The following is a 26,005-nucleotide window of genomic DNA, read 5'->3' as shown; positions in this document are numbered from 1 at the left end:
GCAGCGCCAAACATGGCGCTGGCTCTGGGAGAAGAGCCTGAGTCACAGCTTTAGGGGGCCCCTGCCTTAGCCAGGAAAGCCCCAGTGGTTGGTTACTGTTTGGGGGCAGGGGATGGGGAGGAGTAGCGAGGGTGCCCAGACCCTACAGCTCTCAGCGGAAGCCAGTTTCTCACTCCATGACACCTCTGCCCATCTCCGTCACCTCCCGCCTGCAGTGGGCTCAGCAGTTAGGGAGCCACAAGCAAAGGCCCTGAGAACTGGCTACCGGGCACTTGCCAACAGGGTGGGTGGATGCTTCCAACTGGGTCTCCATGCTGGTTTCTCACCTGCCTTCCTTCCTCTCTCTCGTGCAAAGCTCCCTAAGGGGGGCACAGGCCAGAGCTGTAAGCGCCTGAAGTTGAAGCAGTGATGGAGAGATGGATATCATCTCTTGGCAATAGTGTCTCTGTCCCCCCACGTGCATCCTGGAGACCTAGACTGTCAGCGCTGACCAGCTCTGCTTTTGGTATCATTTCCCTCCGTGTCCCAAGTGACTGCCTTCTGTGATGCCAGGGAGAACGTGGGGCGGGTCTCGGCAGAACAAGGCACAGCCTTTAAGTCATGTATTTATTCTCAGAACATACAAACTCATCTTCTCAGAGAATAGAAAACAGAAATTTCACTCAGTGACTTAAAGATGGACTAGGCCAGCTCACCCAGTCCCCACATCTAAAAAATATTCCCTGGGTGAAGGCTGCCTGGAGTGCACAGCACCCCTGGGCGTGGGGGACATGCACAGCTCCAAACAAGACTCTCAATTTGCTTGTAGTCTCAATGGGCAGAGCTGTCAGTGACAGGAAGAGTTCAAGGTCCTCAATCCTGGCAGCGCCAGGTCCCTGGAGCACCGAGGGCAGCGGCGCTGCTGCAGCTTACCACAGGCCAGCCTGCGCCGACGACGTCCTTCTGGCAACCAGGCTTTGTTCAGTCTGGAAGGCTGTGCCAACTGGCTGCCCCATAACTGGCAAGAGCTGGTGGCTCAATGCAATCCCAAAGCCTACCAAAGGGGCAGAGCTGGGCCAGCATCTACAGTGATGTGTTCTCTGCCTCCTGCAGCAGGCTGCTTTCTGCCTGGAGCCCTGTGGTCAGACCTTCAGGCATGAGGAGCCTGGGTAGGCATCAGAGCAGTCTTAACTCCTGGGTGTAGTGCTGTCAGGCAAAGATGGTCTCTTCCCGGCGCTTCTTGGTAAGGATGGTGCCTGGCTTGTGCTGGGCGTCTGGGTGGTTGGCTAACTCTGGTGGGCAGGAGGACACTGGGCTCTCCAGGATGGCCTGCTTCAGCTCGTAGAACACGGCAGAGTCCTCTTTGGTGAGGAAGGTGATGGCCACGCCGCTCTTGCCTGCTCGTCCTGTGCGGCCAATGCGGTGGATGTAATCTGGGGAGGAGGAGGAGGAGGAGGAGCGTCACTCAGGGCACCAGGTCAGAAGTCCTTCCTGGTGAGCAGTGTCTGAAAATTCTGCCTGTAAAGCCGTCGTCCCACCCACCACATCACTGAGGGCAGCAGATACAGCTCACACTTCCTGAGCCATGGTACCCCCAACAGAAATTTCACTCAGTGACTTAAAGATGGACTCAGCCAGCTCACCCTCTCTCCACAGCTACTAAAAGAGATTACTATTTTCAATTCTAATAAATAATAATAATAAATATTTCCTATTCTCTCCACCGGCATCTGTTCCCCCACTGATGGTGGTCAAATTCCACCCTAGCCGGAGAGCTGCCCAGATCCTTGCTTCCCCGCACCCTTGAGCCTTTATGTCAGGTGTTGGGAGAACAAGGCAGCATGTAATAAAGGGCAGAGGCTTTTTTATTTTTTTAATATTTATTCTCTTGTTGCCCTTGTTTTTTTATTGTAGTTATTGTTATTGATGCCGTCGTTGTTAGACAGGACAGAGAGAATTAGAGAGAGGAGGGGAAGATGGGGAGAGACAGACAGACACCTGCAGACCTGCTTCACCGCCTGTGAAGCGACTCCCCTGCAGGTGGGGAACCGGGGACTCGAACCGAGATTCTTACACCGGTCCTTCTGCTTTGTGCCACGTGCACTTAACCCACTGTACTACCGCCCAACTCCCTAGGGCAGAGGCTTTAAAAAAAAAAAACTTTATTTACTTATTAATGAGAGGGATAGGAGGAGAGAGAGAGAGAATCAGACATCACTCTGGTACCTGTGCTGCCGGGGATTGAACTCTCGACCTCATAACTTGAGAACGCAACACTTTATCCTGTACCACCTCCTGGACCACGGTGCCTTTTTTTGATATATATTTATTTATTTTCCATTTTGTTGGCCTTTTTTTTTTATTGTTGTTTTAGTTGTTATTTATGTTGTTGTTGGATAGGACAGAGAGAAATGGAGAGAGGAGGGGAAGACAGAGGGGGAGAGAAAGACAGACACCTGCAGACCTGCTTCACCGCCTGTGAAGTGACTCCCCTGCAGGTGGGGAGCTGGGGCCTCGAACCGGGATCCTTGTGCCGGTCCTTGCGCTTTGCACCACGTGCGCTTAACCCGCTGTGCTACTGCCCGACTGCCCAGGGCAGAGGCTTTCTGGAGGAGCAATCCTGAGCTTCGAGCTCAGCAATCGGGCCCTCAGTACAGTGCTCTGACTTTGGATAGAAAGACAAGCATTTCCCTCCCCCTGGGCTGGAGCTACTTCCTCCACACTTACCTTCAATATTTTTGGCCATATCATAGTTGACAACCATAGACACATCTTGGATATCGATACCACGACCTGCCACATCTGTAGCCACCAAAATATCCTTGGCCCCAGCCTTGAGGTTGGACAGTGCAAATTCTCGCTGTTCCTGGCCTTTTCCACCATGCAGCGTACAAGCGTTGTACTGTTGGAAGAATGGCGAGGTGACAAAAAAGCAATGACAACGCGCGCGCGTTCGCGCGCACACACACGTACGTTAAGCATGAGGAAGGCTAGACAACAGAAGACGGAGGCAGGAGAAAGAGTGAGTACGGCCTCAAATGAAGAAAGAGCACGTGAGGCAGAGGAAGAGGTGGGAGAGAACAGAGTGGCACGTGAGGCAGAGGAAGAGGTGGGAGAGAACAGAGTGGCCCGGCAAGATGGCAGGGAAAGGTAAAGCCAGCAAGTGTGATGTACCCGACAGCAGGCAGAGGGGGGAAAGCAGACGCCAAGAAACTGAAGGTTGGGGGGTTGAGCAGTAAGTAGCACAGCGGGTTAAGCGCACATGGCGTGAAGTGCAGGGACCGGCGTAAGAATACCGGTTCAAGCCCCCAGCTCCCCACCTGCAGGGGAGTCACTTCACAGGCGGTGAAGCAGGTCTACAGGTGTCTTTCTCTCCCGCTGTCTTCCCTTCCTCTCTCCATTTCTTTCTTTCTTTTTTATTTTATTTTTTTAATTTATTTTCCCTTTTGTTGCCCTTGTTCTTTATCGTTGTAGTTGTTGTCACTGATGTCATCATTGTTAGATAGGACAGAGAAATGGGAAGGAGGGGAAGACAGAGAGGGAGAGAAAGACACTGTGAAGCAGGTCTGCAGGTGTCTTTCTCTCCTCCTATCTTCCCCATCTCTCTCCATTTCTCTGTCCTACCTAACAATGACATCAATGACAACAAAAACAAGGGCAACAAAAGGAAAATGAATGAATAAGTAAAAGAAAGAAATTGAAGGCTAAAGGGCCGGGCAGTGGTGCACCTGGTTAAGCACTTATGTTACAGTGTGCAAGGACCCAGCCCTTGGTCCCTGCTTGCAGGGGAAAGCTTCATATGAGGTGAAGCAGGGCTGCCGGTGTCTATCTCTCTCCTCTATCTCCCCCCTTTCTCAATTTCTATCTCTAATACATTCTTATAAAAAAGCAGAAATTGAAGGTTAAGCATTGTCGAAAAAACTCCTTTCCCTCAAACACCAGTGCCAGGAAAAGAGAACACAATAGTTCCTTCCCTCCCACACCAGTCCTCTCCCAAGCATGAAAACACAGCAAACTCTGACCGTCTCTAGTCCACAGCCTCCGCTCCTCCTAGACTCCTGGCTCTAAACCGCTCCTGCCCCAGCCACTGAGAGGAGACCCAGGCAGCTCTGACTGCCGTGTCAGGATAGACGGGGAGCCCCAGGAATTTCCCTGGTTCTTCCCAACCCACTCCTCCTTCTAGAGCCGGGCTGCTGAATGGTGGCGAGGGAGAGAATGACCAGGAACTGAACAAGGAGCCAGGGGGAGGATGTCTAGTTTCAGAAAGCAGCCCCAAAGGGACCGGACTTTGCCCTCCCCTGCCAGACGAACCCCCATCTTCTCCAAAGATTTGGCCAAAACATCGCAGCCCTTCTTCTGGTTGACAAATATGATGATGGGTGGATCAAAGCCTTGTTCCAGAATTGCCAGCAGCTTTTTCCTGGAGAGGAGAGGAGAGAAACGAGATGCATAGCACTCACGTGACACACCCCAATCCCAGGCTCTTCAATGTCCCTGCCATCCTACCATGCACACGGAGGAACAGTCACCTCCAGCCACCACTCACACTGGAAATAGCCCCTTCTCCACCCTGCGGCCCCCGCCTCAGCCACCCCCTTACCTTTTCTCTGACTCTGACATGAGGAAGACCTTCTGTTCCACACGCTCATGCGGCTTGCCTGCAGAGCCAATGTACACCACAGCAGGTCGCCGAAGATAGCTCCGGGCCAGACGCTCCACTGCCGGGGGCATGGTGGCCGTGAACATGACGGTCTGTGGGAACAGGAGGCTCAGCCAGGGCCCAGGCAGACACAGTCACACAGCCCGCCCGTACCACAGAACGAAACCCAGAAAAAGAACTCTTTTCAAAAATATTTATTTATTCCCTTTTGTAGCCCTTGTTTTATTGTTGTAGTTATTGTTGTTGTTATTGCTGTCATTGTTGTTTAATAGGACAGACAGAAATAGCGAGAGGAGGGGAAGACAGAAGGGGAGAGAAAGACAGACACCTGCAGACCTGCTTCACCACTTTGGAAGTGACTCCCCTGCAGGTGGGGAGCCAGGGACTCAAACTGGGATCCTTACGCTGGTCCTTGCGAGAACTTTTTTTTTTTTAAGTTGTTCTCCTTGGATTTTTTTATTTGGGGGCTAGGCTGACAAGTCACTTTATAGTTCTTCCTATTTTTTTTAATTTTTAAAATATATTTATTTTCCCTTTTATTGCCCTTGTTGTTTTCTATTGTAGTTACTGTTGTAGTTATTGGTGTTGTTGTTGTGTAGGACAGAGAGAAATGGACAGAGAAGGGGAGGACAGAAAGATAGACACCTGCAGACCTGCTTCACCGCCTATGAAGCGACTCCCCTGCAGGCGGGGAGCCGGGGTATCCTTCCGGAGGTCCTTGCGCTTTGCACCACCTGCGCTTAACCCGCTGCGCTACCGCCCGACTCCCCCTCTTCTTTTCTTAATGAAAGCACTGCTCAGCCTCGGCTTACAGTGGTGCTGGGGACTGAAACTGAGACACTGGAGCCTCAGACATGAAAGTGTTTTGAATAATCATTATGCTGTCTCTCTGACCTCAGGACTTTTTTTTTCTCCCTCTTTTTTTTTTTTTTTTTTTTTTTTTTAATTTAACCAGAGTGCTGCTCAGCTCTGGTTTATGGTGGTGCAGGGGACCTCAGAAGGCCTTAGGCATGAGGGTCTCTTTACACAACCACTACGGTATCTCCCTTGCCTTTTTCTTTTCTTTTACCAGAGAACTGCTCAGCTCTGGCTTATGAAGGTACTGGGGTTTCTCAGGCATGGAAGGCTTTTTGCATAACCATTATGCTATCTCCCCAGTCTGAGACTTTCTACCTTCTGAGGACAGGGTGGGATAAGAGCATTTGTTCACACATACAGTAGGTAGTAGCAGCACAACTCAAGTCATTGTTCCAGCTGAGTGGCGACACTGCTAGGACTGTGGGAGGACTCAACCTAGGCACACCTCGCCACGTGGAACCACCAAAAGCAAGAACAGCCTTATAGCAGGACAGACAACCCCACTGTCCCCAATATAGCAAAGTGGTCTTACTTGGCGGTACTTATGTTTTCCTGACTCAAAGTTGGCCAACATCTTCTCAGGGTCCTCGGCCTCATCTGTGTCCGGCTTCTGGTTGCTGACGGGCATGTGCTCCAGGATCTTCTGGACATCTGGCTCAAAGCCCATGTCAATCATCCTATCTGCCTCGTCCAGGACCACATAGGTGCAGCGGCTCAACACCAGGTAGCGGTTCTCCAGCACATCAATCAGACGTCCCGGGGTAGCAATCACAATCTGGGCGGGGAGAGCAGAATATTGTGTGGCTCCAGCCTTTCTCCTCCCTCCTGTCAACTAGCAACCCATTTGGGCCACAGATCCTTGGTGCTAAAGAACTTCAACTCTGACTTCCTGCTGCACTGTCAGTGAAAGCTCCTGGTACGTGGCATGAAATCACTTGGTACCTTGGATTTTTATGAAGGTCAAAGGGCTTTCTCAGACATTAGAGGAGGGAAAACCAGTAGGAGCTTTCTTAGAAACAGACTGCGGGAGGCAGGAGGACTGAATAAAGGAACTACACTAAGAAGTCTGCAGATGTGTCAGGAGCCTCACAAAGCACCCTGCATTTTCCTGCCTCCAGGAGCCTGGCATTCCTTAAAACATTAAGCCAGCTCCCCCTGCTCCAGCCTGCATTCCTGATACTATGGCCTGCTCCCTTATTATCTACATAATCATTGTTTTGCCTGAAAGATCCCCACCCATTCCATTCCTTTGATCTATCTTCTTTCTACCCTCAAGACCCTCCCTGCCTGCAGGGTATTATTAATCCTACCAGTTAAAACCCTCGCAACAGTTGCTAAGGAAGTTCCTACTTTCCCAGCCCTTTTCCAAACCATGTCAAGCCATTTGTTTCTGACTTGACACTTCCGGGTCTGCCCTTTAAAAGCTTTGGCTCTCTGATCAATAAAGAATTGCACTGTCTCGCACCACGTGTTTGGTTCCTGAGTCATCTTCCTCACGTCACTGAGTGAGTAGCAGCCCAGGCTGGCTCCAGTCAAGTTCTTTCCAACCCAGAGAGTATGTGCCCGGGAAGGGGCACCCCCACGCTAGCCCAGCACGGATGGGACCAGGTGGTGGCGCATCTGGTTGAGCACACGTTACAATGCACAAAGACCTGGGTTCGAGCCCCTGCTCCCCACCTGCAGGGGGAAAGCTTCACGAGTGGTGAGGCAGTGCTGCCTGTATCTCTGTCTCCTTCTCTCTTTTTTGTCTCCTTCTCTATCTCTTCCTCCTCTCTTTGTTTCTAGCTGTCTCTAGCCAATGAATAAATAATTAGAAAAAAATAAAGAAGTCTGCAGAAGACTTCCTTCCTTCCCATGCAGACTTCCTATAAAAACGCTCTCCTCTCCCATCCTGAGAAGGCAACACGCTAAGTTAATGGTCTGGCAGGGTAGGAAAGAGCACAGGTGCTGGATATGAATCTCGGCTCTACCCATCACGGGCTGTGTGTGACTGAGCAAGTCACGAACCTGAGCCTGAGCTCCACCTGTAAACTGAAGGTACTATCTACTCTCAAGCGTTGTGGTAAATATGAAGGGTGCTCACAACACGGTATTTGCTGTAGATACTCTCAATACCCCCTACACACACACATACACACACACACACACACACACACACACCATCAGTCCTTTTCTTCAGTTGACTGCACGTCTACAGAATAACTAGAAACACAGCCCCAAGACAAAACCTGCCCAAATGGTGGACTAGCTGCTGTTAGGTGAACAAACCTCACAACCCATGCGCAGTCTGAAGCCCTGGTCTTCTCTGGAGATGCCACCAATGACAGCCACGGTGCGGATGCCTAGTGGCTTTCCAAACTTGATGGTCTCTTCTTCAATCTGCTGAGCCAGCTCGCGAGTTGGGGCCAGGATGATGGCATAAGGGCCCTGGTCTGACTCTTCGATCCTGTGGTAAGGGGGAATATCCCACATTTTCATGAGCTCTGGTCCTCACCCAACCGCAAACAGCACAAGACAAAATCACTCTTAAAGACAGCCATGGGGGTGGGAAATGTGTTGGGAAGAGGATGTAACGATCTTCTAAGTCACACTAAGGCCAGTAAAATAGCCCACCTGGATAGGGCGTAGCATCACCCAGGTTTAAACCAGTCACCACTGCACTGAAGAAAGCCTCAGGAGGGCTGGGTAGTGGTGCACCGTTAAGTGCACATATTACCAAGAGCAAGGACCCAAGTTCAAGACCTGCTCCCCATCTGCAGGGGGTCCGCTTCACCATCATGAGTGGTGAAATAGGGCTCTATTTTCCATTCTTTCTCAATTTCTCTCTGTTCTATCCAATAAAAATTAGGAGAAAAAAAAAAAGACTGCTGGGAGCAGTGGATTTGTACTGCTGGCACTGAGCCCCAGCAATAACCCTCGTGGGGGAAGAAAGAAAGGAAGAAAGGAAGAAAGGAAGGAAGAAAGGAAGGAAGGAAGGAAGGAGTGAAGGAAGGAAGGAGTAAAGGGAGGGAGGAAGGAGACCTCAGTGCTGTGGTGCCTGTCTGCCACCCCCACCCCCCGCCCGGTCCCTATCTAAGCACACACACAACAAAGTCAGGACTCTAGTACATCCAATTTCTCCAGGGTATGATCCTCACTAGCAACAGAAACAGGCACCTCTTTGATATGCTGGTCCAATTATTCCCTAACATCTGACCCAGATTAAAGAGTCTTCTGATATACAGACTTCAAAAGATAACCACTCAGAACAACAACAATAAAACAATAAGGGCAACAAAAGGGAATAAATAAATAAATAAATAAATAAAAATTTAAAAAAAGAAAACCACTCATCTGATGACTTCTTCCCTACCCAGTCACACCCACTTTGACTACAGTCAGCTGCTCCCACCTGTCAATTTTGGGGAGAGTAGTGATCCAGACCAGCAGTGGGATGAGGAAGGCTGCCGTCTTGCCACTGCCAGTCTCAGCCACGCCAATGATGTCACGATTCTGTAGGCCAATGGGAATTGCCTGACGCTGGATAGGTGTTGGTTCCTGCAGTGATCCAGAGAGAGCAACAGGTACAGGAAGGGTTATATTACTCCTAACAAAGGAAGTCACCAAGCACATAGGACTTGGATCTGAGAAAAAAACAGCCACTCAGGTCAATCATTCCAGAAGAAAGTGATGTCACCTTGGTGCCTACAGGCAAGGAACCAAGCAAGTCTGTAGCCCTAGAATGCAGGCCCACCTCAGGGCTTCTAGGGCCATCTGCCCCTCCTCACCTTGTAGCCACATTTATCAATGACCTCCAAGATGTGTGGGGGCAGAGAGGAGTCCTTCCAGGACCGGATAGGGTTGGGAATCCTGCCGCCTTTGGTGGTGATGCTATAGTCCTCACGAAAGATCCGCCAGTCCCTGTCTGTCATCTCATCTAACTTCTTCTGGGACCAGTGCCGATCATCCCAGCGCTGCTTGGCTTCCTTCTTCCTAAGTTTTCGAAGTCGTGCTCTGGAGCATGACAGAAAGAGTATCAGCAAGCAGTATTTTCCATCTCTTTGCTGTAGACTCTGGGCTCTGCCCAACCACCGGTCACCCTGACTACTCACTCTTCCTGCTCCTTTTCCTCCAGTGTCCGCCTCTTCTCCATCAGGTCTCCATAGAAACGTGACTGCTCTCGTTTCTGCTGCTTCAGGTCAATGCCTGCAATGAAGCCTCGCCCCAGCAACTGCACCTGGTGCCGTTCTTTGTACCTGGGGTTCAGATAAAGGAAGGGAGGGAGTCAGGCGGTAGCGCAGTGGGTTAAACGCACGTGGTGTGAAGCGCAAGGACCGGCCTAAAGATCCCCCGGCTCCCCACCTGCAACCCTGCACAGGTGGTCCCTGCACAGGTGATGAAGCAGGTCTGCAGGTGTCTATCTTTCTCTCCCCTCTATGTCTTCCTGTCCTCTCTCAATTTCTCTCTGTCCTATCTAATGATGACATCAATAATAACTATGACAACAATAAACAAGGGCAACAAAAGGGGAAATAAAGAAATATTAAAAAAAAAAAAAAAAAGATAAAGGAAGGGAAAAGAGGAGTTTTTACCGCCAGCCCTAGAAGGCAGACTACGAATGTGTACCAGTCCCCTTCCTGGCCAGGGTCTTCCCTCATCCAAAAGGCTGGCCGGCTCTGAGTTTACCCATTTTCTCACGCAAACTTGTCTTATTTCCATTTCTGTAGTCACCAGTTCTAAGAACTGTCTTGTTCAGAAGAGCAGGTTTGGGTGTGAAGCTACTCACAGTGGATTGTAGTCAATGGATGTGTCCTCAGATGCATCCCATTCAAAGACAAACTTGCGGTCATTGAGATGCCTCGTTCGGCGTCGCTTCTTGATGCCACCCAAGTAGCGTTCCTGCCCAGAGACAGAAAGCAGAGCCCATCAAACCTGACGCCCAGATGGCAAATGCAGAGGTCTCAATGGCCACAAGGAAACTTTCCTTTCCGTGTGTGACATTAAGCCTGCACCTTAATGGCATGTAGTTCCTTGCTCTTATCCTTCTCCTCCCGGATCTTCTGCCGCCCTTCCTCATCTTCATTTCCGTTGGTCTCTCGTTCCATCCTCTCCCTGCGCTCCCGGCGTTCCCGTTCCTGAGGGTCTTCTGCAGACCAAAGAAAGCAAAGCTACGGAAGAGCTCGGCAGAAGAGAAAAACAAGGTATGGAGGGAGTCCAAATGTGGGCAGGGCAATGGCGAATGGTAACACAAGGGAAATAGAGACACCCTCCTTCTCTCTTCCAAACTCCGGAGTAAAAAGACGTCTTAAAAAAACAAGGGAGTCAGGTGGTAGTGCAGTGGGTTAAGCGCAGGTGGCACAAAGCACAAGGACCGGTGTAAGGATCCTGGTTTGAGCCCCCGGCTCCACACCTGCAGGGGAGTCGCTTCACAGGTGGTGAAGCAGGTCAGCAGGTGTCTATCTTTCCCTCCCCCTCTGTCTCCCCTCCCCTCTCCATTGCTCTCTGTCATATCCAACAACAATGACATCAATAATAAATATAACAAAAAAAAAAAACAACAAGGACAACAAAAGGGAATAATTAAATATTAAAAAAAGGGAGTCAAGCGGTAGCGCAACAGGTTAAGTGCAGGTGGCACAAAGCGCAAGGACCAACCTAAGGATCCCAGTTCGAGCCCCCGGCTCCCCAACTGCAGGGGAGTCGCTTCACAAGCAGTGAAGCAGGTCTGCAGGTGTCTTTTTCTCCCCCTCTGTCTTCCCCTCCTCTCTCCAGTCCTCTCTGTCCTATCCAACAACAAAGACATCAATCATAACTACAATAATAAACCAACAAGGGTAACAAAAGGAATAAATAATATATATTTTTTTAAAAGGCGTCTTTGTTCTCCTGAACACTGGCATCTCATCCCAACCCTTTCTGCTCTACCTGGGAACAATCTGGGTAAGAACATGAACCTGGGGCTGGGTGCTAGCACACCTAGTTGAGTGGACATGTTACAGTCACAAGGACCCAGCTTGAAGACCCTGGTCACCACCTACAGAGAGAAAGCTTTGCAAGTGGTGAAGCAGTGTTGCAGGCGTCTCTCTCCTTCTCTATTACCCCCTTCCCTCTCGATTTCTGTCTCTATCCAATAAAGAATTAAAGATAATTGAAAAATAAAAATCTTAAAAATAAAGACACAGACCCAACATTTTCCTGCCCAAGTCTTGGAACTGTTTCCTTTTCTTCCTCTCCTCTTCAAGCACCTTCTGCCGGTCTTCTACCTCCTGCTGCCGTCGCTTTAGTGCTTCGGCCTCTCGTTCTGCTTTGGAGAGGAACTTGGGCTACAAAACAGATTGTAACTGTAAACAAAGGACCTGAGAGCAGGGCAATGTCTTAGCAGCGAAAGGGAAATGGCAAGAAGCTTGAAAACATTGGCTCAGCTGTTAAACCTATTTAAACTCTCCCTCCTCTCTCTCGCAGAGGCCTGATACTTTAGCATGAGCCCCTCAAATCTGTATGATTACGCCTTTTTTTTTTTTTATTTAAAGATTTTATTTATTTATTCATGAGAAATGACAGGAGACAGAGAGAGAGAACCAGACATCATTCTGGTACATGTGCTGCCAGGAACTGAACTTGGGAGCTCATGCTTAAAAGTCCAAAGCCTTATCCACTGCGCCACTTCCCGGACCACTATGATTAAGCCTTAACCCCACCCTCCCAGCACCTCCGAATGCCAGCATATCTGGAAAAAGAGGTGATAAAGCAGCAGGGAGACACAGTACTAAGAGTCAGGAGTCATAAGTACGAGGTCCCAAGTACAGCGCCAGCAGTTCACATGTTAAGAGTACTGTTTCGGCTTTCTTTCTCCCCTTCTCCATTTCCCTCTTGCTAATACATAAACAAAGAGATCATTTTACGAAAAAAAATCTTAAGACACACCTGCAGCACTACTTCACCACTTGTGAAGTTTCCCCTCAAACCCAGGTCCTTGCACGTTGTAGCATGTGCAGTCAATAGGGTGTGCCACCACCTGGCCCCCATTAGTGAATAAACGCTCAAGAGGAAAAATGATGAAGGTAAATAAAATAGGCTCCTGCAATGAACCATAATGTGGTCTGACCGGTGTCTTTACAAGAAGTAAAGCCAGTCAGCGGCACACCTGGTAGAGTGCACACGTCACCATGCACAAGGCCCTGGTTTAAATCCCTGCTCCCCACCTGCAGGGAAAGATTCACAAGCAGCGAAGCAGTGCCGCGCATGTCTCTCTTTCTCCTTCTGTATCTACCCCTCCTCTCTCAATTTCTCTATTAAAAAAAAAAAGGGACAAAAAAATGCTATCAGAGCAATGGATTCCTCCTTCAGGCACTGAGCCCCAGTGATAATGCTGGTGGCAAAAAAGAGCAAGCAAGGAAGGAAGGAAGGGAGGGAAGGAGAGAGGAAGGGAGGGAAGGAGGGAGGAAGGCAGGGAAGGAGGGAGGAAGGCAGGGAAGGAGGGAGGAAGGCAGGGGATATAGCATGATGGTTATGCAAAAGGATTTTCACGGTTGAGGCTCCAAAGTCCTAGATTCAATCCCCCAAACTACCATAAACTAGAGCTGAACAGTGTACTTTGGTCTCTCTCTGTATCTTTCTCTTATTTAAATAAAACAAATAAAATACATATTAAAGGGAAAAAATACATATTAAAGGAAGAAGAGATGGAAAAAAAAGAAGATGGTATCTGGACACCAAGAGAGACACCAAGGGCATATACACACAGAGGGAAGACCATGTGAAGACGGATGGCAGACGCCCATTTGCAAGCCAAGGAGAGATGCCTCGGAAGAAAGGACCTTAGTGCCTCCAGAACTGTGAGCTAAGCCTTCTGCTGGCGAAGTAACTCAGATCCTTAAGTTCTCACCTTAGCTTCAGCTTCTTCCTCGGCCTTTTTCTTGGCCAGAAGTTCTTCCAGAGATAATGGCTGGGTCTGAAGGTAAAAAGAGAGCCTTAGTCTACAAAAGCTTTCTCTCTGAAGATCACTAAAGTGGGGAGCAAAGCCTCCCGCTCGTTACCTTAGGCTTTTTATCACCGTGTTCATCCTCTTCATCCTTCCTAGAGTCTCTGTCTTTCCGAGATTTAAAATCCTTCCCTCGGCCAGGAGATAAACTGTAAGAGAAAGAAACAGTGTCTGGGGGAGGTTTACTTCAAAAGCAGACAGACATTTCCCCAAGCCTCAACAAGGCTGTTCCATGGTGTCCATCACATGCCGAAGCCTCCTCTGCAGTGACCTTGGCACTCCCTGCTGAAACCCAACGATGGCCCATCCTGGCCCCATTCTACCCAAGCCCCCTTTCCTGGGACTAATCCTTAATGGGAAGTGGGTCTTCATATTATCAAAAATATTTTCTTTCTTCTCTCTTTTTCAATTTTATTTCTTGTAGGACAGAGACAGAAATTGAGATGGAAGGTGGAAATAGAGAGGGAGAGACAAGAGAGATGCCTGCAGCCCTGCTTCACTACTTGAGAAGCTTTCCCTCTGCAGGTGGGACCAGGGGCTTGAACCGGGTCCTTGTACACTGTAATGTGAGCTTAACCAGGTGCGCCACCACCTAACCCCAAAAAAATTTTCTTCAAATAACAATTGCACATTGAAAAAAGAATGCTGCCTAGCTTTTACAATCCATAATACATCCAGCCTACATGGACAGACAGACAGACACGCACGCGCAGCCCAGATAGTATTACTAAGTCTGGCTCAAAATTCTGTATATTGCCTCTTAATTTTTTTCTACCAATTCCAGCAATCTTTTTCCTACTCTTGCTGTAAATTTAACTTACAAGTGATCTTTTTTTCATTATCTTTATTTATTGGATAGACAGCCAGAACTTGAGAAGGGGGAGCTAGAAAGGGAAAGAGATGGGAATTGGGCAGTAGCGCAGTGGGTTAAGCGCACATGGCGCAAAGTGCAAGGACTGGCCTAAGGATCCCGGTTCGAGCCCTCGGCTCCCCACCTGCAGGGGAGTCGCTCCACAACCAGTGAACTAGGCCTGCAGGTATCTATCTATCTTTCTCTCCCCCTCTGTCTTCCCCTCCTCTCTACATTTCTCTCTGTACTATCCAACAACGACATCAATAACAACAATAAAACAACAATGGCAACAAAAGGGAATAAATAAATATAAAAAAAATAAATAATAGGGGGTCGGGTGGTAGCGCAGTGGGTTAAGTGCATGTGGCGCAAAGCCCAAGGACTGGCCTAAGGATCCCGGTTCGAGCCCTCGGCTCCCCACCTGCAGGGGAGTCGCTCCACAGGTGGTGAAGCAGATCTGTAGGTGTCTTTCTCTCCCCCTCTCTGTCTTCCCCTCCTCTGTCCATTTCTCTGTCCTACCCAACAATAACGACATCAATAACAACAATAACCAAAACAATGGTAAAACAACCAGGGTAACAAAAAGGTAAAAAAAAATGGCCTCCAGGAGCAGTGGATTCATGGTGCAGGCACCGGGGCCCCAGCAATAACCCTGGAGGCAAAAAATTTAAAAAAGAAAGGGAAAGAGACAGAGAGACACCTGACCCTGTTTCACCACTCTAGAAGCTTTCCTCCTGCAGGTTGGAAGGGGGCCTTGGGGTCTTGAACCCGGGTCCTTGCACATTGTAACATACATGCTCAACTAGGTGGGCCACCACCCAGCCCCCACAAGTGATCTGACACAACCCAGTGATATTCTGTCCCTTGCCCTGAATTCTAACCTTTGATACTCAGGACCTAATAAAAACTTTACATAAAGTGTTTTCAGGAGGCAGCCCAGGAGGCGGCACAGTGGATAAAGCACTGAACTCTGAAGCAGCAGACCCCAGTGCAATGCCTGGCATTACATGTGCCCGAGTGATGCTCTGGCTCTTCTTACTCTCTCTCGTGAATAATTAGACTTCCCAGTTTGGCCCCCAATACCACCACAGGCCAGAGTTGATAAGTGCTCTGGCGTGTCCTCCCACCCCATCTCTTTCATTAAGATAAATAAACAAATCCATCTTTTTTTGAAAAGTACATTTCCAGAAGTAGAGTGCCAGTGAGCCATCCCCCCAAAACACATGTTGCATGTCCTGACTAGTCTGAAACTGAATAGTCTGATGGGGTTACAGGAATGTTTTATAGGGTGGCCCCTTCAAATTAATTCCAAATTCTAAGAGCAACTTTGCTTAACTGGTTGTGACTCCCTTAACTGGCTCTACTTTCTATTTATCTGTTTACTTATTTATTTGATACAGGGAGAGAGAAATTGAGAGGAAAGGGGAAATATAGAGGGAGAGAGACAGAGAGACACATGCAGCACTGCTTTACCACTCATGAAGCTGCAGGTGGGCTGGGGGCTTGAACCCAGGTCTCTGTGCACTGTTACACTTTCAAAGAGGATATATCAATCATATACCTATTAAAAAAAAAAAAAAAAAAAGACAACTCTGGTCCAGGGAAACAGTTCATCCTGTGAGAACACCGACTTGCATGCCAGAGGCTCCAGAGGCCGGAGGTTCAATCCACAGCACCACCTTATGCCAGAGCTAGATAATGCTCTGGTCCTCTCATTCTTTCTCACTGATTCCTCCCTTCTTCTCTCCTTTTCAGAATAAACAGATCTTTCAAGAAGCAAATGTTCTGTAGTAATTACCACCAGGTTCTACTGAGAATTTCAGCACCAGGTACCTGGATCGTTTCCGGTCCTTGTCCCGCCTGTGCCCAGCCTTATCCCGGTCTCGGTCCTTCTTATTCCGATCCCGATCCTTATCTCGTTCTCGGTCTTTGTGCCGCCGTTCTCTGAAGACAGCACATCACGGGATTACTTGATGTTTCCAAAATGTCCTACCGCACTGCAGCCCTAAGGAGATTCCTGTGCGCCTTACTTCCCGAAATATGTTTACAAATTAGGGAGTGTGTTTCCTGGGGTAGTTACAAGGCCTCCCAAGAAAGTCTTAAGGAGTTAAGAGTGGTGCGACTAAGTATAATGGCAACGACAGACCACCGACTGTGTGGACAGATAAACCGTATTCCTTGACCACATACCAGGTCTTTCACCTTCTAAGTTTCTCCCTTAAGCTTTAAGATCTAGTGGGTCACTAGATGTAGAGATGTATGGAAGACTAACGTCCTAATACTAGGAGGCGAGGAACCAAGAAAGGTGACTGAAACATACTCTTCCCTCCCCACGGGACGGGTTACAAAGTCACTTCACACCTTTCTGCAGACTTGGAGCGAGAACGGGAGCGAGAGCGGCTGCCTCCTCGACGCCTGTCCCTGGACCGATGCTGCTTCCTGTCTTTGGCCGGGGAAGACTTCCGGTCGCGGTCCCTCTCCCGCTCTCGCTCAGGAGTCCGAGATCGAGACCGTTTCCTTTCTTCTTTGGAAGGTGATGCATCACGGTCCTTCTTGTCAGCAAGCTCTCCTGCCATCTGTCATGGGTAAGATGAGTACTTATTACATACTGGGCATAGCTCAAAACTGGTTTATATATGCTCAGTTGCAGAACTCCAGGTGGACATCAGAGATGGGGAAAAGGAAGCTTAGGTTTACAAAGCAACTTGCCTGGGGCCACACACATAGTAAGCAGCAGATTCCAGGCAGTCTGGCTCCCAAGGAAGGTAAATTTCCTTCAGTTCATTAAGAAAGTCCCAAACCCGGGCTGGGCGCTGGTGCACTGCAGGAGCCCTCTCCCACTAACAATAAAGCCCTAGGGGCTAGGCAGTGGCACACCTGGCTGAGCACACGTTATATAATGTGCAAAGACCCAGGTTCAAGCTCCCAAGTCCCCACCTGCAGGGGGGAAGCTTTGCAAATGGTGAAGCAGTGCGTCTCTGTCTTACTCCCTCTCAACTTTTCTCTATCCAAAATCAATTGAAGAGAGAGCAAAAAGGGAGGGGTTTAAGCTTAAGTTTGGGGGGAGTCGGGCGGTAGTACAGCGGGTTAAGCGCAGGTGGCACAAAGCGCAAGGACCAGCGTAAGAATCCCGGTTCCAGCCCGGGCTCCCCACCTGCAGGGGAGTCGCTTCACAGGCGGTGAAGCAGGTCTGCAGGCGTCTTTCTCTCCCCCTGTCTTCCCCTCCTCTCTCCATTTCTCTCTGTCTTACCCAATAAGGACGACAACTACAACAACAATGAAAAACAAGGGCAACAAAAAGGGAAAATAAATAAATAAATAAATATTTTTTAAAAGTTTAAGTTTTGGGTTTATAATCACTCCAAGGAAAACCTAAATTTAAAAAGACAAACTCATTTTATTTTGACTAAAAAGAAATTTATTTCTAGTCATTTAACGGGCTATCTGGTATAGAATACAAAGGCAATGTACCTGTCAATCTACAATAAAAAGGGCAGGGGCAGGAAAGGGAGACAGCATAATGGTTATGCAAAAAGACTTCCATGTCTAATGCCCCAAAGGTCCCAAGTTCAAACCCCAGGGGCCAGGTGGTGGTGCACCTGGTTGAGATCACATGTTACCCAGGTTTGAGCCCCCGATCCCCACTTGCAGGGGGAAAGCTTCACAAGTGGTGAAGCAGGGCTGCAGGTTCCTCTCTCCCTCTCTGTCTCCCCCTTCCCTCTCAATTTTTGGCTGTCTCTATCCAATAAACAAAGATAATAAAAAAAATTAAAAAATAAAAAGATAATTTAAAAAGTTCAAACCCCAGCACCACCCACCTTATGCCAGGGCTGAGCAGTGCTCTAGTAAGACAAATAAATACACAATAAATATAGAGACAGTGACACCATGGATAGGCCCCCAGTTCCATCTCCCACTACTGCATATGCCATGTCATGCTCTGGTTGCCTCTCTCACCACCGAGCACCCCCCGCTCCCACTAATAACAAATAAATCAGAGCTCACGGACATTGTGACTGACATTCCCCAGCCCCATGAAAGGTTTCAGCAGGAATTAGTTGATCCCACCTGCTTGAGGGGCACAGAACACACGCACAGGCTATCAATTGTCCTTCCGGTCACATCTGCTCTGGCTAAGAGCTAAACCCACTGCAAGTCTGAATCGGCCTCTCCTCTGTCAGCATCATCACCACCATTCCCAGTGTTTAAAGCACATTTTTTTCAGAACTTGTTTAACCCCCAGACGGGTCAGCTGGAGTATCAACCCCTTAAGCTTTAGATTACAATCCCTTCCCCATGCCATGTTTCTGAGGAGGAAGAATGTATAGGGAAGATGCAAATCCAAAAACGAACAAGCACCATTTCCAAGAGGTGGAGACCATGCATTTGACCTCACGTGGATGGAGAAATGACTGGCTGCTCCTTCTCAGCACAGCCTCTTACAGCCTTAAAAGCACTCACGTCTCTCCCACTGATGGTCAGAAGGGCACGATTATAGAGGGCATCTTCTCTAGATACCCTGGACATGATTCACCGAGCGCCCAGTACATGCCCAAACTGTACTATGTTCTACAGCAAGGGCAGGGAAACTTTTTTCTGCCAAGAACCATTTGAATATTTATGATTTCATTCAAAGGTTATACAAAATGATCAATTCGTGGTCCAGGAGGTGGCACAGTGGATAAAGCACTGAATTCTCCGGAGTTCAATCCCCGGCAGCACATGTACCAGAGTGATGTCTGGTTCTTTCTCATGAATAAGTAAATCTTTTAAATTACCAATTCAAAAATTAGCATTTAGTATTGCTATGAATAAGCCTCCTAGATTTATGGAATTTCAAGTCTTGCAAGCAGTTGCCTTGGCATGGCCGCCAGATGGCTCCTCACCTCTGCTCTAGAGGCAGAGCAGCAGGGCTGGGTGGTAGCACACCTGCTTAAGCGCACACGTTACAATGAGCAAGGAGCCTGGTTCGAGGCCCCGGTCCCCACCTGCAGGGGAGAAGCTTTGCGAGTGGCCAAGCAGTGTTGCGGGTGTCTCTCTCTCTATCATCCCCTTCCTTCTTGATTTCTGGCTGTCTCTATCCAATAAATAAATAGACAATTAGAAGAGAATGTTAAAAACAAAAAAAGTCCCTGATCTCCTAACACTTAAATTAGACAGAGTGAGAAGAGAAATTCAAGTTATAAGGAGTGCTAGTGGGGAGAATGAAACAGGATGATGAGGTGGAGGTGGGTAGGAATAAGAGATAGGGGGTCGGGCGGTAGCGCAGCGGGTTCAGCGCACATGGAGCAAAGCACAAGGACCTGCGTAAGGATCCCGGTGTGAGCCCCCAGCTCCCCACCTGCAGGGGGGTCACTTCACAGGTGGTGAAGCAGGTCTGCAGATGTCTTATCTTTCTCTCCCCCTCTCCGTATCCTCTCCTCTATAGATTTTTCTATCCTATCCAGCAACAACAACAGCAATGGCAACAATAATAACTAACAATGGCAACAAAATGGGAAAAACGGCCTCCAGGAGCAGTGGATTCATAGTGGCACCAAGCCCCAGCAATAACCCTGGAGGCAAAATAAAAAAAAAAAAAAAAGAAGGTTCAGCAACTCATTTTTAAAGATGTGTCTCTTTATAAGGGAAAGGGGAGAGGAAGAGAATCAAGGCACCACCCGGCACATGTGACGCTGGGGATCCAACTAGGGAGGCAGCAGCAGGTAGAGAACATATGTCATCTGCACACACGAGACCCCGGGTTCAGCCCTGGTGTCACAGAGATGGAGTGGTGCCTGGCCTCTTCCTCTCATCATTTCTCTTAAGAAGTGTGGTGGGGGAGTCAGGCGGTGGTGCAGTGGGATAAGCGCAGGTGGCGCAAAGTGCAAGGACCGGTTTAAGGATCCCGGTTCGAGCCCCCAGCTCCCCACCTGCAGAGGAATCGCTTCACAGTGGGTGAAGCAGGTCTGCAGGTGTCTGTCTTTCTCTCTCCCTCTCTCAACTTCTCTCTGTCCTATCCAACAACAATAATGACAACAATAACAACTACAACAAAGGCAACAAAATGGGAAAAATGGCCTCCACGAGCAGTGGATTTGTAGTGCTGGCACCAAGCCCCAGCGATAACCTTGGAGGCAAAAAAAAAAAAGAAGTGTGGTGGGGCTAAGGATTGAACCCTCAGGCATGAAAGATTCTTGTGGGTTTTTTTTTTTTTTTTAATTTAACTTATTTTAATTATTTCCTTTTGTAACTTGTATTTCTTTATTTTTTAAAATATTTTATTTATTAGAGACAGAGAAATTGAGAGGGGAGAGGAAGACAGGGAGACAGAGAGATATCTGCAGGTGGGGACCAGGGGCTTGAGCCTGGGTCCTTGTGCCCTGTACATGAGCGCTTAACCAAGTGCACCAACGTGCCTGGCCCCCTAACTTGTATTTATTTATTATTTATTTGATAGAGACAGAGAGAAATTGAGATGGAAGGGGGAGACAGACACCTGCAGACCTGCTTCACTCCTTGTGAAACTTCCCCCTGCAGGTGGGGACCAGGGGCTTGAACCAGAGTCCTTGCGCATTGTAACATGTATGTTCAGCCAGGTAAGCCACTGCCTAGCACCCTAGAGCTTTGTTAATGGGAAAGAGCGAGAAACCAGAGACGAGAGAGAAGAGACCACAGCTCCAGAGCTTCCTCCAGTCCCCCCACCTCCCATGTGGAGCTGGGACTCCAACCTGGGCCACACATGGCAAGGCAGATGCCATCCCCACGGAACAATCTTTCTAGTCCTTAACTTTACATTAAATAATAATAATAATTAACCTGAGACAGAACTAGGGCATCGGGAGTCGGGCGGTAGCGCAGCGGGTTAAGTGCACGTGGCGCAAAGTGCAAGGACCGGCAGGATCCCGGTTCCTGCCCCCGGCTCCCCACCTGCAGGGGAGTCGCCTCATAAGCCGTGAAGCAGGTCTACAGGTGTCTCTCTTTCTCTTCCCGTCTTCCCTTCCTCTCTCCATTTCTCTCTGTCCTATCCGACTACAACAATAAAATAATAAGTTTAAAAAGAAAAAGAACTAGGGCATCATTCTGGCATGTGCCACCCTGGGAACGAGCCTCATGCATGCCAAGTTCAGTGCTCTACCAACTCACCGCCACCCAGCTCATTTACTTCACATTTATTTATTTATTTATTTTCCCTTTTGTTGCCCTTGTTTTTTATTGTTGTTGTAGTTATTATCGATATCGTTGTTGGATAGGACAGAGAAGTGGAGAGAGGAAGGGAAGACAGAGAGGGGAAGAGAAAGAGAGACACCTGCAGACCTGCTTCACCGCCTGTGAAGCGAGTCCCCCGCAGGTGGGGAGCCAGGGGCTTGAACTGGGATCCTTAAGCCGGTCCTTGCGCTTTGCGCCATGTGCGCTTATCCTGCTGCGCTGCTGTCCAACACCCCACTTACATTACTTTTTTTTTTTAATATTTATTTCCTTTTGTTGCCCTTGTTTGGTACTTTTTTTTAAAGATTTTATTTATTTATTAATGAGAAAGATAGGAGGAGAGAGAGAAAGAACCAGACATCACTCTGGCACATGTGCTACTGGGGATTGAACTCAGGACCTCATGCTTGAGAGTCCAGTGCTTTATTACTGCGCCACCTCCCGGACCACTGCCCTTGTTGTTTTATTGCTGTAGTTATTATTGTTGTCATTGTTGGATAGGACAGAGAGAAATGGAGAGAAGAGGGGAAGACAGAGATGGGGAGAGAAAGATAGATACCTGCAGGCCTAGTTCACTGGTTGTGAAGCGACTCCCCTGCAGGTGGGGAGCTGGGGGCTCGAACCAGGATCCTCATATGGGTCCTTGCCCTTCACGCTATGTGCACTTAACCCACTGCGCTACTGCCCAACTCCCCTTACTTTACTTTTTTTTTTTTTTTTTCCTCCTCCAGGGTTATTGCTGGGCTCGGTGCCTGCACCATGAATCCACCGCTCCTGGAGGCCATTTTTTCCCCCCTTTTGTTGCCCTTGTAGCTTCGTTGTGGTTATTATTATTGCCCTTGTTGACGCAATTCGTTGTTGGATAGGACAGAGAGAAATGGAGAGAGGAGGGGAAGACAGAGAGGGGGAGAGAAAGACAGACACCTGCAGACCTGCTTCACCGCCCGTGAAGCGACTCCCCTGCAGGTGGGGAGCCTGGGGCTGGAACCGGGATCCTTACGCCCGGTCCCTGCGCTTTGCGCCACATGCGCTTAACCCACTGCGCCACCGCCCGACCTCCTTTACTTTACTTTTTAAAGACTCATTCTGAAGACTTGGAAGAAAATATATTGTAAGAGTGGCCTAGGAAATGGTGCAGGAGGCAGAGCACGGGATTTACAAACATGAGGTCCCCAGCTCAATCCCAAGCACCACATTTGCCAAAATGATGCTATGGTGTTTCCTCTTTCTCTCTCATTACTAAATAAACCTTTAAAAAATAAAAATTAATTAGGGGAGTCGGATGGTCATGCAGCAGGTTAAGCGCAGGTGGCGCAAAGCGCAATGACCGGCGTAAGGATCCTGTTTTGAGCCCCCAGCTCCCCACCTGCAGGGGAGTCATTTTACAGGGGTGAAGCAGGTCTGCAGGTGTCTTTCTCCCTCTCTGTCTCCCCTCCTCTCTCCATTTCTCTCTGTCCTACCCAACAACGACAACAATAAAGCAAGGGCAACAAAAGGGAATAAATAAATACTACAAAATCAAAAAATAAAAATAATAATGAACAGATAGTAAGGGTGAGTGAGCAAGACAGCTCACTGGAGACGGTGCCTGGTGTGGTGAACATACGAGGTTCAAGTCTGGCCCCACCCTTGGAGAAGCTTTGGTGCTGTGGCATCTCTCTGGAAAACAAAACAAAAACAAAAAGCAAAAAAAAAAAAAAAAAAAAAAGTTGTTCCAGAGCAGTGAAGACCTTGGTGAGTGAGAAAAAAGAATACATAGCAGGGAAGCAAGAACAGAGAGAGAATTGCTGAGGACGCTACCCCAGCAGTCTGGATGAGAAGACAGTGTCAGTCTGGGACAACGGTAACGAGGTGGAATACAGTAGACTGTTTTAGGGCACAGTCTGGAGGCAGAGCTGCTGGAACTGACTGTGAAGAAAGGAAGGGCAAAAGGGGGCACAAAGACAGCTGCTAAAATTAGTCTGAGAAATCTACTGGTTTGTGGGGCCAAGAGTGACCAGAGAAAACAGGGGAAGAAACAAATTTAGGAGAAATCAAGTTTCATTTCAGTCATACTAAGTGTAAGATATAAGAAAATCAAGTAGCCACTACAAGAACACGATTATGGGGGGCGGGCGGTGGTGCTTGGGTTTAAGCGCATATAACAAAAAGCGCAAGGATCCCGGTTCAAACCCCCAGCTCAACCCCCACTCCCCACTTCCGACTTGTAGGGGGGGTCGCTTCACAGGTGGTGAAGCAGGTCTGCAGGTGGCTGTCTCTCTCCCTCTCTCTCTCTGCCCCATCACTCTCAATCTCTCTCTGTCCTATCTAAAATAAATAAATAAATAAATAAATAAATAAATAAATAAATAAAATAGCCACGAGAGCAGTGGATTCACAGTGCAGACACCAAGCTCTGGCAATAACCCTGGAGGCGAAGGGGGGGGGGAGAGAAAGAGAGCATACACAGATCAATCCATAGTTTTGTTGTTGTTGTTGTTTTAAGTTTAACAAGCAGCCCAGAAGGAGGTGCAAAGGATTAAGTGCTGAACCTTCAAGAGCGAATTCCTGAGCCTGATCCTGGGGAACAATTTGCCAGTCATGGCTTTCCCCCCCCTCTTTCTCACTAGTGAATAAATAAATCTTAAAAAACAAAAAGTTGGCGTATTGCACCAAAGTAAAAGACTCTGGGGTGGGTGGGTGGGAGAATACAGGTCCATGAAGGATGATAAATGACATAGTGGGGGTCGTATTGTTAAATGGGAAACTGGGGAATGTTATGCATGTACAAACTATTGTATTTACTGTTGAATGTAAAACATTAATTCCCCAATAAAGAAATAAATTTTAAAAATAAGTTTAGTAAGAAAGAGAACAAACAAAGGACACTGCTCTGGGAAACACAGTGCAGGGGATGAAGCTCAGGGCCTTCTGTTTTCAAGTCTTTGGCTTTATTCTTGTATCACCAAGAATGCCATCCAGCTGCCACGGAAGGCTTTTTAAAGCTATGGGCACTACACTAAACCGTAACAGCTAGAGAGGCAGTACACTGCCATGCATCACTTGCCATGATCTTGTCGTTGTGTGACTGCCATAGAGTGTAATTACACAAATTGACGGAGCGGCCTACTATACATTTAGACTAATGGGACAGCCTCTGAGACCACTGTGGTATATGTGAGTTACTGCTGAGCGAACTGTGGTTAAGCAATGTGTGACTGTAGTCATTAAATGCAGTTAAAAAAGAAAACTGTCGGGAGTCAGGCTGTATTGCAGCGGGTTAAGCGCAGGTGGCAAGAGCAAGGACCAGTGTAAGGATCCCGGTTCAAGCCCCCGGCTCCCCACCTGCAGGGGAGTCGCTTCACGGGCGGTGAAGCAGGTCTGCAGGTGTCTATCTTTCTCTCCCCCTCTGTCTTCCCTTCCTCTCTCCATTTCTCTCTGTCCTATCCAACAACGACAACAACAACAACAATAAAACAATGAGGGCAACGAAAAGGATTAAGTAAATATATATATATATATATGAAAACCTATTTCAAGGAGACAGTGGTGGTCAACTGTGTCAAATGCAGAAAAGCTGAAATGAGGGACCTTTGCATTTGGGGTGGGGGAGAGATAGTAAGTGCCTCTGACAAAAGTTGTTTCAAAGGCAAGTAGGGAGAAGCCTGAACGGAGTTTTCATGAGAGCACAGGAAGAGAATAAATAAATAAACTTTTCACAAGGGTCTGATAGTCCTACACACACACACACACACACGCACACGCACACGCACCCACTCCAGTGTGGCATGATAGTGGGTCTGTGGCGGTGTGCGTTACAAGAGTCTGCAGCAGGCAGCCCGCCGGAAGTTTATAGAAGACTCACACGGAAGGTGGCAGTATGAAAGGAGCTCAAAGGTGCGCCCTCCTTTCCATTGTAAAAAAAAAAAAAAAAAAAGGTTTTGGAAAGACCCGGAGAGGAAGTGACTCCTGAAAGAAGAATTCCTGTCAAAGAAGAATCTGAAGATGTGTAAGTGCGGGTGCGAGAAAGAAGTCGTTCCCGTCAAGAGGAATCGTACTGGGGGCGCAGAGGCGGGAAAACACGAGCGGTTCTGGGAGAAAAGCCAGACATCAGGTTTAGCCGGGACCAGAACTGAGGTCAAAGTGTGGGTACCACGGGGGCCGGGGTGCCGACGGGAAGACGACTGGTTCGAAACACCGCCCAGGGACTGGCCTGTGCACCCCGGGCACCTCCATTGGGGCCTGAGCCTTTTTCGTCCCTGCCGGACCAGGTTTCCCCAGCTCGTGCCCCTTCCCTGAAGCGTTCTTCCCCACCACGGACCGAAGGCTGGGACCACCGCCCTGCCCCGGTTCTCGCCCCCTCCGCAAGCTCGTAGGAACCACCTCCGTCGCCGGGGACTCACCACTCTTGAGTCTAAGCCGCCCAACGCAGCCTCAACGTCGCCGAGCAGTCGCCATCTTTCCCGTTTCCTGGTCGCCGAGTTGCACCCTTGGGCCGCGCGGCAAGCTGGGAAAGCGAGTTCTTGTG

The 26,005-nt window shown here is 48.6% G+C and overlaps 1 protein-coding gene across 2 annotated transcripts; it reads right to left on the bottom strand.

The window, feature by feature from the left end:
- Nucleotides 1–592: 592 nt before the first annotated feature.
- Nucleotides 593–26,005, bottom strand: DDX23 (DEAD-box helicase 23). 2 transcript variants are annotated; one of them, XM_007528523.3, is made up of 17 exons: nt 25,881–26,005; nt 16,672–16,886; nt 16,144–16,254; nt 13,513–13,606; nt 13,362–13,427; nt 11,661–11,799; nt 10,489–10,622; nt 10,263–10,375; nt 9,589–9,732; nt 9,265–9,490; nt 8,889–9,034; nt 7,766–7,943; nt 6,030–6,272; nt 4,580–4,731; nt 4,291–4,399; nt 2,707–2,881; nt 593–1,412 (listed from the first exon to the last, which is right to left on the bottom strand). In XM_007528523.3, the coding sequence occupies exons 2-17, from the start codon at nt 16,884–16,886 to the stop codon at nt 1,189–1,191; spliced, it is 2,469 nt and encodes an 822-aa protein (XP_007528585.1). In that variant the 5' UTR covers nt 25,881–26,005; the 3' UTR covers nt 593–1,188. The 2 variants fall into 2 exon arrangements, with proteins under 2 accessions (XP_007528585.1, XP_060051436.1); XM_060195453.1 differs by having other exon boundaries at nt 25,799–25,930.

The sequence above is a fragment of the Erinaceus europaeus genome, chromosome 7, assembly GCF_950295315.1.
Source record: "Erinaceus europaeus chromosome 7, mEriEur2.1, whole genome shotgun sequence".
Classification (NCBI taxonomy): Eukaryota; Metazoa; Chordata; class Mammalia; order Eulipotyphla; family Erinaceidae; genus Erinaceus; species Erinaceus europaeus.
Note: the sequence above shows the minus strand (reverse complement) of the source record. Positions and strands in the feature narration are given on the sequence as shown.

Bases quoted from the DNA above. Each gene is read 5' to 3' on its own strand.
- DDX23 (XM_007528523.3), bottom strand. From the start codon at position 16,886: ATGGCAGGAGAGCTTGCTGACAAGAAGGACCGTGATGCATCACCTTCC. The intron at 13,428-13,512 runs GTAACGAGCGGG...TTTTACCTTCAG, and splicing joins ACGGTGATAAAAAGCCTAAG to ACCCAGCCATTATCTCTGGA. The intron at 2,882-4,290 runs GTTCGTCTGGCA...TTCTTCCAACAG, and splicing joins AATCTTTGGAGAAGATGGGG to TACAACGCTTGTACGCTGCA.